This window comes from Rhinopithecus bieti, unplaced genomic scaffold, assembly GCF_001698545.2.
Source record: "Rhinopithecus bieti isolate Rb0 unplaced genomic scaffold, ASM169854v2 scaffold_11933, whole genome shotgun sequence".
In the NCBI taxonomy this organism is placed as follows: Eukaryota; Metazoa; Chordata; class Mammalia; order Primates; family Cercopithecidae; genus Rhinopithecus; species Rhinopithecus bieti.
The window spans coordinates 1696316-1707440 of NW_016806995.1; the positions used below are offsets into that span (position 1 = coordinate 1696316).

Here is an 11125-nt window from a genome sequence, read left to right on the forward strand (position 1 = left end):
CCTTTCTCTTTCCTTCTCCCTTTTTTTTTTTTTTTTATGTGGAGACAGGATCTCCCTCTGTCACCCAGGCTAGAGCGGTGAAATCACGGCTCATTGCAGCCTTGACCTCCCAGGCTCAATCATTTCTCCTACCTCAGCCTCCTGAGTTGCTGGGACCACAGGCCCATGCCACCATTCCCTGCTGATTTTTGTAATATATATAATTTTTTTTTTTTTGAGACGGAGTCTCACTCTGTCACCCAGACTGGAGTACAGTGGCGAGATCTCGGCTCACTGCAAGCTCCACCTCCCGGGTTCACGCCATTCTCCCGCCTCAGCCTCCTGAGTAGCTGGGACTACAGGCACCCGCCACTGCGCCCTGCTAATTTTTTGTATTTTTAGTAGAGACGGGGTTTCACTGTGTTAGCCAGGATGGTCTTGATCTCCTGACCTCGTGATCCGCCCGTCTCGGCCTCCCAAAGTGCTGGGATTACAGGCGTGAGCCACCTCGCCCGGCCAATATATGTAATTTTTTAAAAAAATCACTATTGCACAGGCTGGTCTCAAACTCCTGGGCTCAAGCAGTCCTCTTTGTCTCCACCTCCCTAAGTGCCAGGATTATAGGTGTGAGCCACCACACCCGAGCAGGATTATGTTTTCAATTCGGATTGGGAACGTTTTGAGTGCCATGAGCATACACCACCGTCCACGCATCAGTGTTTTGCCATCAGGGAAGGACTCCACGATGGAGTCTTGGAACAGATCGGTTTCCTGCCTGGACCGCTAGACCCATCTGGCTTCTCTGTTCCTGCCATACAGGCCCTAGGAACTTGGAGCCTGCTTTCTTCTTCTGCAATTCCTCCCACCCACTTTATCCTTTGGGGTCACTCTTCCTCTAAAGATTCAGTTTCCTTAACTATATATCCCTTTCCTGCTTCCCATATATGCTCCCCAGGTGGAGACAAGAGGACTGCTTGAGCCCAGGAGTTTGAGACCGGCCTGGGCAATATACTGGGACCTTGTCTCTACAAAAAGTTTTTTTTAAAAAAAGCTGGGCATGGTGGCATATGCCTGTGGTCCTAGTTAGGAGGCTGAGGTAGGAGGATTGATTGGGCCCGGAAGGTGGAGGCTGCAGTGAGCTGTGATTACACCACTGTCCTCCAGCCTGGGCAATGGAGCAAGACGCTGGCTCAAAAAAAGAAAAATATGCTTCCCATGGGCCCACCTTCCTTGTGAAAATCTTATTGTTAATCATTGTAGGACTGCTGGAAACACAAAAGGAACAGCTAGGGGATGATAGGAGATGAGGGCAGTTGTTGCAGTCCTGCGTGGTCCCTGTTCCTTGCTCCTGGCTCTAGTTGAAGGTTATGAGCAGAAGTCCCCTGTGGGCTGACCCTCTTGCACATCCATGTCCAAGGGAGGCCGGTCTAGGGATTTAGTTTCCACATGGTTTCATGTGCTCCTTATTTCCTATGGGCAGTCTCATCCCTGCCCCCTTATCCTCCGCCTGTCCTGGGAGGCCCAGCCCCTGGCCTAGGCTTGGCCTTGGCGCCCCCTGTCCTGTGCTCTCTGCAGCTCTCTGTGCTGTACCCACCTCCTTATCAGTCCCTGGCAAGGGTCATCAGTGCTCAGGTTGGGTGTTCTAGACTGCATGTTCCCAGGGCACCATCTGACCTGGCTTCTGCCTATCGGACTTGGGCTCCACAGGGACCCCTTCCTTGCCTCCTCCTGGCACTGACACAGTCACGTGGTCCCTAGAGCTCTGTGAGGCCCAGCATAAATTTTATTTTGCAATACTGTGAGAGAAATACAGTTAGTCCCTCTGGAGTGGGTAGGATGGCAGGGAGGGACCTGAGAATTTGCCCAACCCAAAAGCCTGAGTGTCATTGGCCAGAAGGGCTTGGAACAACCTTCCCCACAGATATAGAAGCATGGGGTTGAGAAAAGTCCTGCATGGGGCAGGGTGCTACCCGGAGGGGAGCTGGGTCTGTGATCCCCAGAGGCCCCATCCACACGGGCACACAAAACATGACCGTGGTGTTGGCAGCAGCAGAGATGGAAGCATGAGATTCCTGAGGTCCGTGGAGCTGGCCCTTGGCACGGTTACAGCGGCTTCTCACAAGCCAACTTTTAAATGCCTAAAGAGTTTTCATCATAATCTGAGGACTCTCCGATGAGCACTTTCTTTCCCTGTTTTTCAGTGGCGCCAGTCTCTGCAGTTATTTGGTCTCATTTCACTGGTAGGATAGGCAAAACAAAACCAGATTAAGCGAGGTTGTAAAACAGCAACCACACTAAAGGCGCAGGTGCAGAGGTTCGAAAGTGAGCTCCGGGAACGGTGTGAGCACACTCCCCTCCTTGCCACCCAGGACAGGCCAGGCCAGGCCGGGGTTGGCCACTGGTGCTTGCCTGTGTACCCCCGAGTACACACGTGGCCTCCGCCAGCAGAACACCAGCCCTGGGCGGCTGCCTCTCTGCTGCAGAGTGGGCATGCGGTCAGCGCACACTGCACCCAAGAGCCTCAGCTGAGCACTTACGGAGTTGTATCCACAGGGCCATCCCAGACCCGTGTCTTCTAGAATTCATCAGTGAACAGTTCCTATGCAGACAGCCTAAGGGCCACTCCCACACGTACATCCAACAGCCCATCCTGGACCAGGTGGTAAGCTGGAAAAGCTGTGCATGTGCGTGGGTAGACACTGACTCCACACATCTTCTCTCCCCCCTCGCAGTAAAAGCTGCACCATTGGGATGGTTCTCCGACTGTGGAGCGACACGAAAATCCACCTTGATGGAGATGGGTAAGGAGGTCTTTAAAAGATTCTCTCACTCTGTAGGCTTTGAAACACGAGCTGGTTCGGGCATCCTTGGATGATCTTTAGCACAGAATGACACATGTGGCGGGAGTGTCACAGCAGGAGAAGTCATATTGCCCTCGAGTGAGCTCCACGAGGGAGGGTATGTTTTGGACGTCCCGTTAGGGAGTTTAGCTCATGAAGTATCAGTGGGAGCGATTACAGGAGATATGCTGCTAGTGTGAAGTTTAAGACAGCGGTAAACCGATATCCATCCACCACCTCAATGGGTTAAGTGAACTCTCACCACATGCCCTCCACAGGGCTCGTCCTGAAAGTTCACGGATGAATGTGGTGCAGCAGGAACTCACCAGCTTTGGGGGTACAAGGAGAGACATACAACTGACAGGCACAACAAGGTTTCAGGTGCCACCCTGGGAGCCACAAAGGAGGAATGAACCAGTTCCACCCAGGCAGGGCAGTCAGGGGATGAGGGCCATCCAGCGTCTGCATGCATTCACTCCCAAGGAGGTGCGTGGGCACAGTGAGGAGTGGGAAGAAACAGAATAGGAAAGTGGCCCAACATGGGGATTCTAAGCAGGTCAGAGTTACGTTGCTTCATAGGATGGGAAGAGAAAAATAAAAATTTGATTTGTTGTTTAAGCGATGGGGTTATGGGGATATTTTTCCTTTTTAAAATTTAATATATTTGTATGATTTTTTTTTTTTTCAATGAAGTCTCACTCTGTCACCCTGGGTGGAGTGCAGTGGTGCGATCTCGGCTCACTGCAACCTCCACCTCTGGGGTTCAAGCTATTCTTCTGCCTCAGCCTCCCAGGTAGCTGGGATTACAGGCATCTGCCACCATGCCTGGCTAATTTTTGTAGTTTTAGTAAAGACGGGGCTTCACCATGTTGGCCAGGCTGGTCTTGAACTCTTGACCTCAGGTGATCCATCCTCCTCAGCCTCCCAAAGTGCTGGGATTACAGGCGTGAGCCGCCACCCCTGGCCTGTATTAATTTTTTATATTTTATATTAGTATTTTTAGATTAACACATTTATATTAATGTATTAATAGATATTTTTATATATTGATTATTTTCCGTGCAATCCTATGAATATAGTTTTGATGCAGTTACGAAAAGGAACGGCTGGGCCTGTGGGGCAGGCGGTGGCAGGGAGGCAGGGACCACGTGGGGACATAGAAGAGACGCTCTTGGAGTTCTTCACCTGGCACCCTTTGCCAGGCTTTCAGGTTTTGGTGGAACTTGCATTGCTGGGTTCAACACAAGCCCTCCTCACCTGAGAATGTGTCTCTTTCTGCCCTTGCCCATGTCTCTGCCGAAGCAGGTTCCATAAAATCCCTCATCAGGCGGCATGAGATGTGCTTGTTCCCAGTGTGCACGGTGGGCCGGCTCCCTCCTCCCAGAGTGATTTCACTCAAGGCGCTGATTTCTCACCACAGATACCTTTCTCTCTGGTTTTTATTCTCAGTGGGTTCAGCGTGAGCACAGCAGGAAGGATGCACATATTTAAGCCTGTGTCTGTCCAGGCCATGTGGTAAGTGTGGTTTTAGGGACTTTTAACTTCCTAGAAATATTTTCTTAGCCGACAGCATGAATAGAAAAACCCCTTCTACCAAGAAGCTCGTTATGTATGTGCATGTTGAAGGGGGCGCAAAATATATGTAACATAAAGTTTATCATTTTCACCATATTTAAAGGCACAATTTTCAGTGGCATTAAGTATATTCACAATGTTTGGGGGGTTGGGTTTCTTGTTTTTTTTTTTTTTTGAGACAGGGTCTTGCTCTGTCTCCCAGGCTGGGGTGCAGTGGTGTGATCATGGTTCACTGCAGCCTTGACCTCCCAGGCTCAGGTGATCCTCCCGCCTCAGCCTCCCAAGTAGCTGGGACTACAGTCATGCGCCACCACACCCAGCTAACTTTTGTATTTTTCTTTTAAGAGATGGAGGTCTCACTATGTTGCCCAGGCTTGTCTCAAACTCCTGGCCTCAAACAGCCCTCCCATCTCAGCCTCCCAAAGTGCTGGGATTCCAAGCGTGAGCCACCGTACCTGGCCTCAGCCTATATTTTTGTAAAAAGAAGCAAAATGGGCTGGGCACGGTTGCTTATGACTGTAATCCCAGCACTTTGGAAGACCACGGTGGGCGGATCACCTGAGGTCAGGAGTTTGAGACCAGCCTGGCCAACATGGCAAAACCCTGTCTCTACTAAAAATACAAAAAATAGCCAGGTGTGATGGTGCACACCTGTAGTCCCAGCTACTCAGGAGGCTGAGGCAGGAGAATTACTTGAACCCAGGACATGGAGGTTGCCGTGAGTCGAGATCATGCTCCTGCACTCCAGCCTGGGCGATGGAGTCAGACTCTGTCTCAAAAAAAAAAAAAAAAAAAAAAAGAAGAAGTAAAAGAGGGTGACTAAATAAAACATAGATTCTTAATATTGTTTCCCAGTCTGCCTCCCCAAACCTTTTCAGTTAGTTTTTGTATTAAAATGACTTTCTAGAACTTGGTTGCTTAAGAAATGTAAGCATCTAAGCTATTAGAACGTTGATGGGGGGATGGGTGGAAATGTAATTATTTAGAATACAGGCAGATGTCTCTGTTGCATATTAAAGACTTTTTCTTCCAGCTGCTAAGCTTAATTGTGGGTCTTATGTTCAATATGGGTCATATGAACATCTGTTCAGGGTTACCACAGCTTCAGGAACAGTTCTTAATTCTCTGGAGTTAATTGATGGGTTGTGAAGTAACCCATGAACCACCTGATTGGAAGAGTTATGAAGCAGTTTGTTGTTGTTTGTTTCTGCCCCTCTTTGGAAATGATGTGGGGTGTTCTGGCTACTCTTAGATTCAATCAGTGAATATGTCCCAGAGACTAGCTCTGTGCCCTGGCAGGCTGAATGTTTCAGGCTATGTGCATTCCCCAGCGCCCGTACGTGTAAGTGCGACTCCAAGAGTGAGCCCTTTACAAACCGCCCTTCTTAGCCGGGCATGATGGCTCACGCCTGTAATCCCAGCACTTTGGGAGGCCAAGGCGGGCGGATCACTTAAGGCTGGGAGTTCGAGACCAGCCTGGCCAACATTGTGAGACCCCATCTCTCCTAAAAATACAAAAATTAGCCGGGCGTGGTGGTGGGCGCCTGTGGTCCCAGCTACTCCAGAGGCTGAGGCAGGAGAATTGCTTGAACCTGGGAGGCGGAGATTGCAGTGAGCTGAGAACACGCCACTTCACTCTAGCCTGGGTGACAGAGCGAGACTCTGTCTCAAAAAGAAATAATCAATCAACCAATCAATCATTGCCCTTCCCTTCCCTTGAACCCCTTTGTCAGAGGAGAAAACCCTGCATCTCTTGTGCCTTCCCAGGCCTGACCCTGTCTTCTCCTCACCCCAGGTCTGCCCTACAGGTGCTTCACAAGGCCTGTGAAGTGGCCCGGAGGCACAACTACTTCCCCGGGGGCGTAGCTCTCATCTGGGCCACCTACTATGAGAGCTGCATCAGCTCAGAGCAGAGCTGCATCAACGAGTGGAACGCCATGCAGGACCTGGAGTCCACGCGGCCCGACTCCCCCGCCCTGTTTGTGGACAAGTAAGTGCAGCGCCTCCGGTGTGAGCGCACCCGAGCCCACAGGCACCTGCCTCTCCCCCACCTGCCCTGTGCCCGACCCTGAACCTACACTGGGCCACACCTACCGTGGAGTCCCCTGAGTGAGAGCGCCAGCTTTCTCAGAACCAGCGTTTAAAGCGGGGGTCTATGACAAAGGCCCCTGTCCCGTGCAAAAAAAAAAATTGATGAATTTGGTGAATGCATTTCTGGGGATGGGGTCCATAACTCCCATCGGACTCTCAAAGGAATGTGTGGCCCTTTGTGTTCCCAACTCCTTGCAGAACTCTGTGGTCTGGCCTTTTCTCTTCAGATTACCAGAGACTTAATTCCCAGAGCCTCCCGCTCTGCTCTGAGGAAAATTAGGAATGTGTCCTCTGCTTCCTTGGATCCAAAAACACAACTGCTGAGGGCAGGCTGCCCTAGCAGCAGCCATGGTGAACCACATGACCTGTGTCCTGTGACCTATGACAGCACTGACGTGGAGGGGCCATACTGCCTGAAGTCTAGTTAGGGAGAATGCTGGTCGCCCCTCCCCTCAGGGTCAGGATCCTGCTCCCACAGTGTGGTGTTCCTCCAGGACACTGTATTTTGGGAGTACTATGGATAAACCCCAGCGTGTTCAGAGGGCAGAGACGTGAAGGATGGGAAGCCACATTAGAAGAGGGCCTTGAAATCATGGAGGAAGGATAGTTGCCTTTGAATATTTGAAGATTCCTTATGGGGAAGAAGGATTATCCTGGTGTGTGTATCCCCTAGAGTTAAAACCAGAGCAGGGAAATGCCCAGGTTTTGATTCTGAGGGAGAAGGGGATAGTGGGAGCTGCTGCAGCTGGACTGGGCTGCCTCGAGACAGTGAGGTCCTCTTGCCCGACATGTTTGAGCAGAGACTCAAGGGCCCAGGGGCCTAGGGATATTGCGCTGGGCATCCCAGGGGCCTAGGGATATTGCGCTGGGCATCCCGGCATCTTGCCCTAAGGAGCGTCTGAGCAAGGAGTGAGTTTCCACACTGTCCTCTTCCCCCCTTGACCTGCTCCCCGTTCTGCTGACTCCCGTGGGAATTCTAGAGCTGCAGCGGGTTTTCTGTGCACCTCTCCCTACTGCCTGAGAACGTGCACACCACAAAGTGTGCTCTCCTTGCCAGGCCGCGTTCTGTTTAGACCCAGGAGCATCTGGCATTCCTGTAACCTCTGACCTCAAGCTTTCTACAACTCCTTGCTCTCCTAAACGTCGTTTCTTTCCAGGCCCACTGAAGGGGAAAGGACCGAGCGCCTCATCAAAGCCAAGCTTCGAAGCATCATGATGAGCCAGGATCTAGAAAATGTGACTTCCAAAGAGGTAAGACAACTCCTCCCTTCACTGCCGGTCAGAGGTCATGCAGCCTTCATGTGTCCTGCTCCCAAAAGTGCAGCAAAAGCAGGCCCAACACCTGGTTGTCTTTACCTGTCCCCGTATTAGCCCCTGGAGGCTTTTTTTCTGCCTTGTTCTACAATCGCAGCAGGCCTTGGAGTCAGACTCCAGTTTGATTCCAGATCTGCCGCTTATCAGCTATGAGACATTGAGCAAATTTCTTGACCCTTGTGAGCCTCACCTATATGAGCTTTGGGGAGAATTCCCTGAGATCCGCAGACTGCACCGAGAAGCATTGACCTGTTTTAATAACACCTCCTTGTTCTCTCTTCCACTCCCTGTTACCTTGGGTTTTATGGAAGAGATAGCAGACTTATTTTTCCACAGGATGACAGCTGACCTGCAAGCATCAAATTCTAGAATAATTTCTCTCTCCCTTTTTACCTTTTCATGTTTTTTTCTGGATTACTTTTTTTTCCATTGCTTTTTATTTAAAGCATGCAGTGAATTATAATAAGAGATTAAACTGGGTGGATCTAAGAGGTTAAAATTGACATTTTAAAAGTTCATATATAATCTCTTTTTTTTTTTTTTTTTTTTTTTTTTTTAAATTTTTTAAGAGACTTGGTCTTCCTATATTGACCAGGCTGGTCTTGAACTCCTGGCCTCCAAGCGGTCCTCCCACCAAGGCCTCCCAAAGTGCTGGGATTACAGGCGTGAGCCACTCCATCCAGCCCTGTCTTTTAATTAATGAATACATTAAAAAAAATCATATTGTGATATCTTTCCAAGAAAGATAGAACTGATTTTAGATTATTTGATGTATTTGACATTTAATTATACAAGTAAAAGCGCTTTAAACTTGGTAGAAGAGATCTCATGGAAATCAAATTCCTTATTTGAAATAATAGGTTAAGTTTACTTCTAAGCTGAGTAACCTGCATTCCTGCCACCCACGCATGTATGTTGCGTGTGTCTAAATGTATTACCCTGAAAGAGAAAAAAACTACCATTTTTGGAAATAGCCACAGTTTGTATTGTAATTTTAATTCTTTTGAGGCAGACAATTGTTTTCTTTAACAAATCACTTTTCCTAATATTTTCTACTCCACAGATCCGTAATGAATTAGAGAAACAGATGAATTGTAACTTGAAGGAATTCAAGGAATTCATAGACAACGAGATGCTACTTATCTTGGGACAAATGGACAAGCCCTCCCTTATCTTCGATCATCTTTATCTCGTAAGAGGCATGGCCCTGGCAGTATCTGGTTTAGGGGACATAAATCAGACCCTGGTTGTTTGGAGTTTGCAGCAAGTCTGGGAGAAAAACTAGGCAAAAAACTTAAGTTGCTGGAGCCTCCATCCGGGCTGGCAGGAGTGCCCCTCTTTGGCACCTTCTCCGGCCTGCAGCCTGCTGATGTGCTTTTGAGCCAACTGTCTGAGGCGTGGCTCCCGGCTGAGCTGCAGGGAGTCGTTTGGGGGCTATTTGGCCTAGTCAGCTGGCATGTGTTTCAGACTCCCTCAAACCCTTTGTCTTCTTCAGTCACTAACACATAGGCCCCATCCAGTTACTTCCAAGTGGTTTGTGGGCTAAAAAAACCCCAGTTACTAAAGGAAGCATCCTCACCAAACCCCAGAATTATGCCTAGGCATCCTGAGACATGAGACATGAGAAACAACAGGGAGGAGAGATCACAGGGCTGACACGGAGCTCCCACCGAGCTTGTCCAGACAGCTTTTCCATGCACGGCTCCAGGACCGCTGGAAGTCTTCACCCTGGTCCTATAGCTCTGGGTGGGTTGTACTGATTTCTGTGCACCTCCACGGCTAGCTCAGATTATCTTAATGCTGTAAATCTCCATAGAAGGCAACTGGCAGGTTTTCAAAGTCAGAGAGGCTATAGAGGAAGGCACGTTACTAAAATTAGAGAGGCCTAGTGGTGTAATGAAAATCAAGGCCCACCAAGGCCCGGGTTCCCACTCCTCAGCCTCAACAGCTATATGGCTTGGAAGAAGTCACTTTCCCTCTTTTTTTCTTCATCCTATACCCCAAGTGATGACTATGAGGATTAAATAAAATACAAACTGGGCACAGAGGCTTATGCCTATAGTCCCAGCTACTCAGGAGGCTGAGGCGGTTGGATAGCTTTAGCCTAGGAGTTCAAAGCCAGCCTGGGCAACATAGTGAGACCTTGTCTCTAAAAAATATTTTTTTTTGGCCGGGCGCGTTGGCTCAAGCCTGTAATCCCAGCACTTTGGGAGGCCGAGACGGGTGGATCACGAGGTCAGGAGATCGAGACCATCCTGGCTAACACCGTGAAACCCCGTCTCTACTAAAAAATACAAAAAACTAGCCGGGCGAGGTGGCGGGCGCCTGTAGTCCCAGCTACTCGGGAGGCTGAGGCAGAAGAATGGCGTAAACCCGGGAGGCGGAGCTTGCAGTGAGCTGAGATCCGGCCACTGCACTCCAGCCTGGGCGATACAGCGAGACTCCGTCTCAAAAAAAAAAAAATTTTTTTTAGTAAAATAAAACAAAAAATACATATTTAAAGCACCAAGTGCAGTTTCTGTAGGTGCTAATAAATGGTAACCATTGTTAGAGGAGAAAGCGCTTCCTGGGAAAGCTAAGGAAGTAAATTTAGTGCTAGTAAATTTTAGTAAATTTTGTTTTCTGTAGGAAGTAATTAAGAGTTACGTGTATGTCATGATATCTATGTAGATATATAGATGTGTATTTTTAATATATTTCTGTGTAAAAATCTATATAGATTTCATAGGTATTGATTAAAATGTTTGTACATGTGTGGATTTGAAAGCTGTGGGCAGTCGTGGGCACTGATCTCCCTGGAAGTCTTGATTTCCCTGGTCAGAAGGGAACAGAAGGCACCTTCGTCCTGTCTTTCTCCACTAGGTGGCAGTCACAGCAAGAGGACGCTCACAGCTTCAGCAGTGCTCGCGTTATTTTTTTGGTGTGGTTCGGTGCTTTATGTCACTTTTTCCATGAGAGATACTAAAGGAATTTTTATGTTTGGGCCTCACCCTCAAATATGAAAATTCAGCTAGTGTCGCACATTGCCAGCTTTCTCAGGGCCCTGCCACCCCCGGTCCTGAGGGGTCTGCCCTCTTGGGAACTTGGGAAAGGAAGTTTCAAGGAAGACAAAGGTGGATTCTTTTGCTCTTTATGATACTATGTTGTTCGCATTTCCTAAGAGGAAAGTGATAATTTTTTCTTTTGTTTTTTCCCCCCGTTCCATGTCCTTTGAATGCTTGGGAATGGAAGGTTTTCAATGATACCAATGATGAAAAGTACAAAATTTAGTACTTTTAAAAGTACTAAATTAAAACATGTTGAAGAAAGTCTGCAAATAGAAATAA

The 11125-nt window shown here is 48.6% G+C and overlaps 1 protein-coding gene across 3 annotated transcripts in view; it reads left to right on the forward strand.

The window, feature by feature from the left end:
- Positions 1-11125, forward strand: part of SSH1 (slingshot protein phosphatase 1) — a 77756-nt gene that overhangs the window by 44706 nt on the left and 21925 nt on the right. For all 3 annotated transcript variants that reach the window (XM_017879732.1, XM_017879733.1, XM_017879735.1), the window contains 5 exons: positions 2712-2780; positions 4269-4334; positions 6190-6384; positions 7643-7736; positions 8863-8991. In XM_017879732.1, the coding sequence (XP_017735221.1) occupies positions 2712-2780; positions 4269-4334; positions 6190-6384; positions 7643-7736; positions 8863-8991 (553 nt within the window). The remainder of the gene's footprint in view (positions 1-2711; positions 2781-4268; positions 4335-6189; positions 6385-7642; positions 7737-8862; positions 8992-11125) is intronic.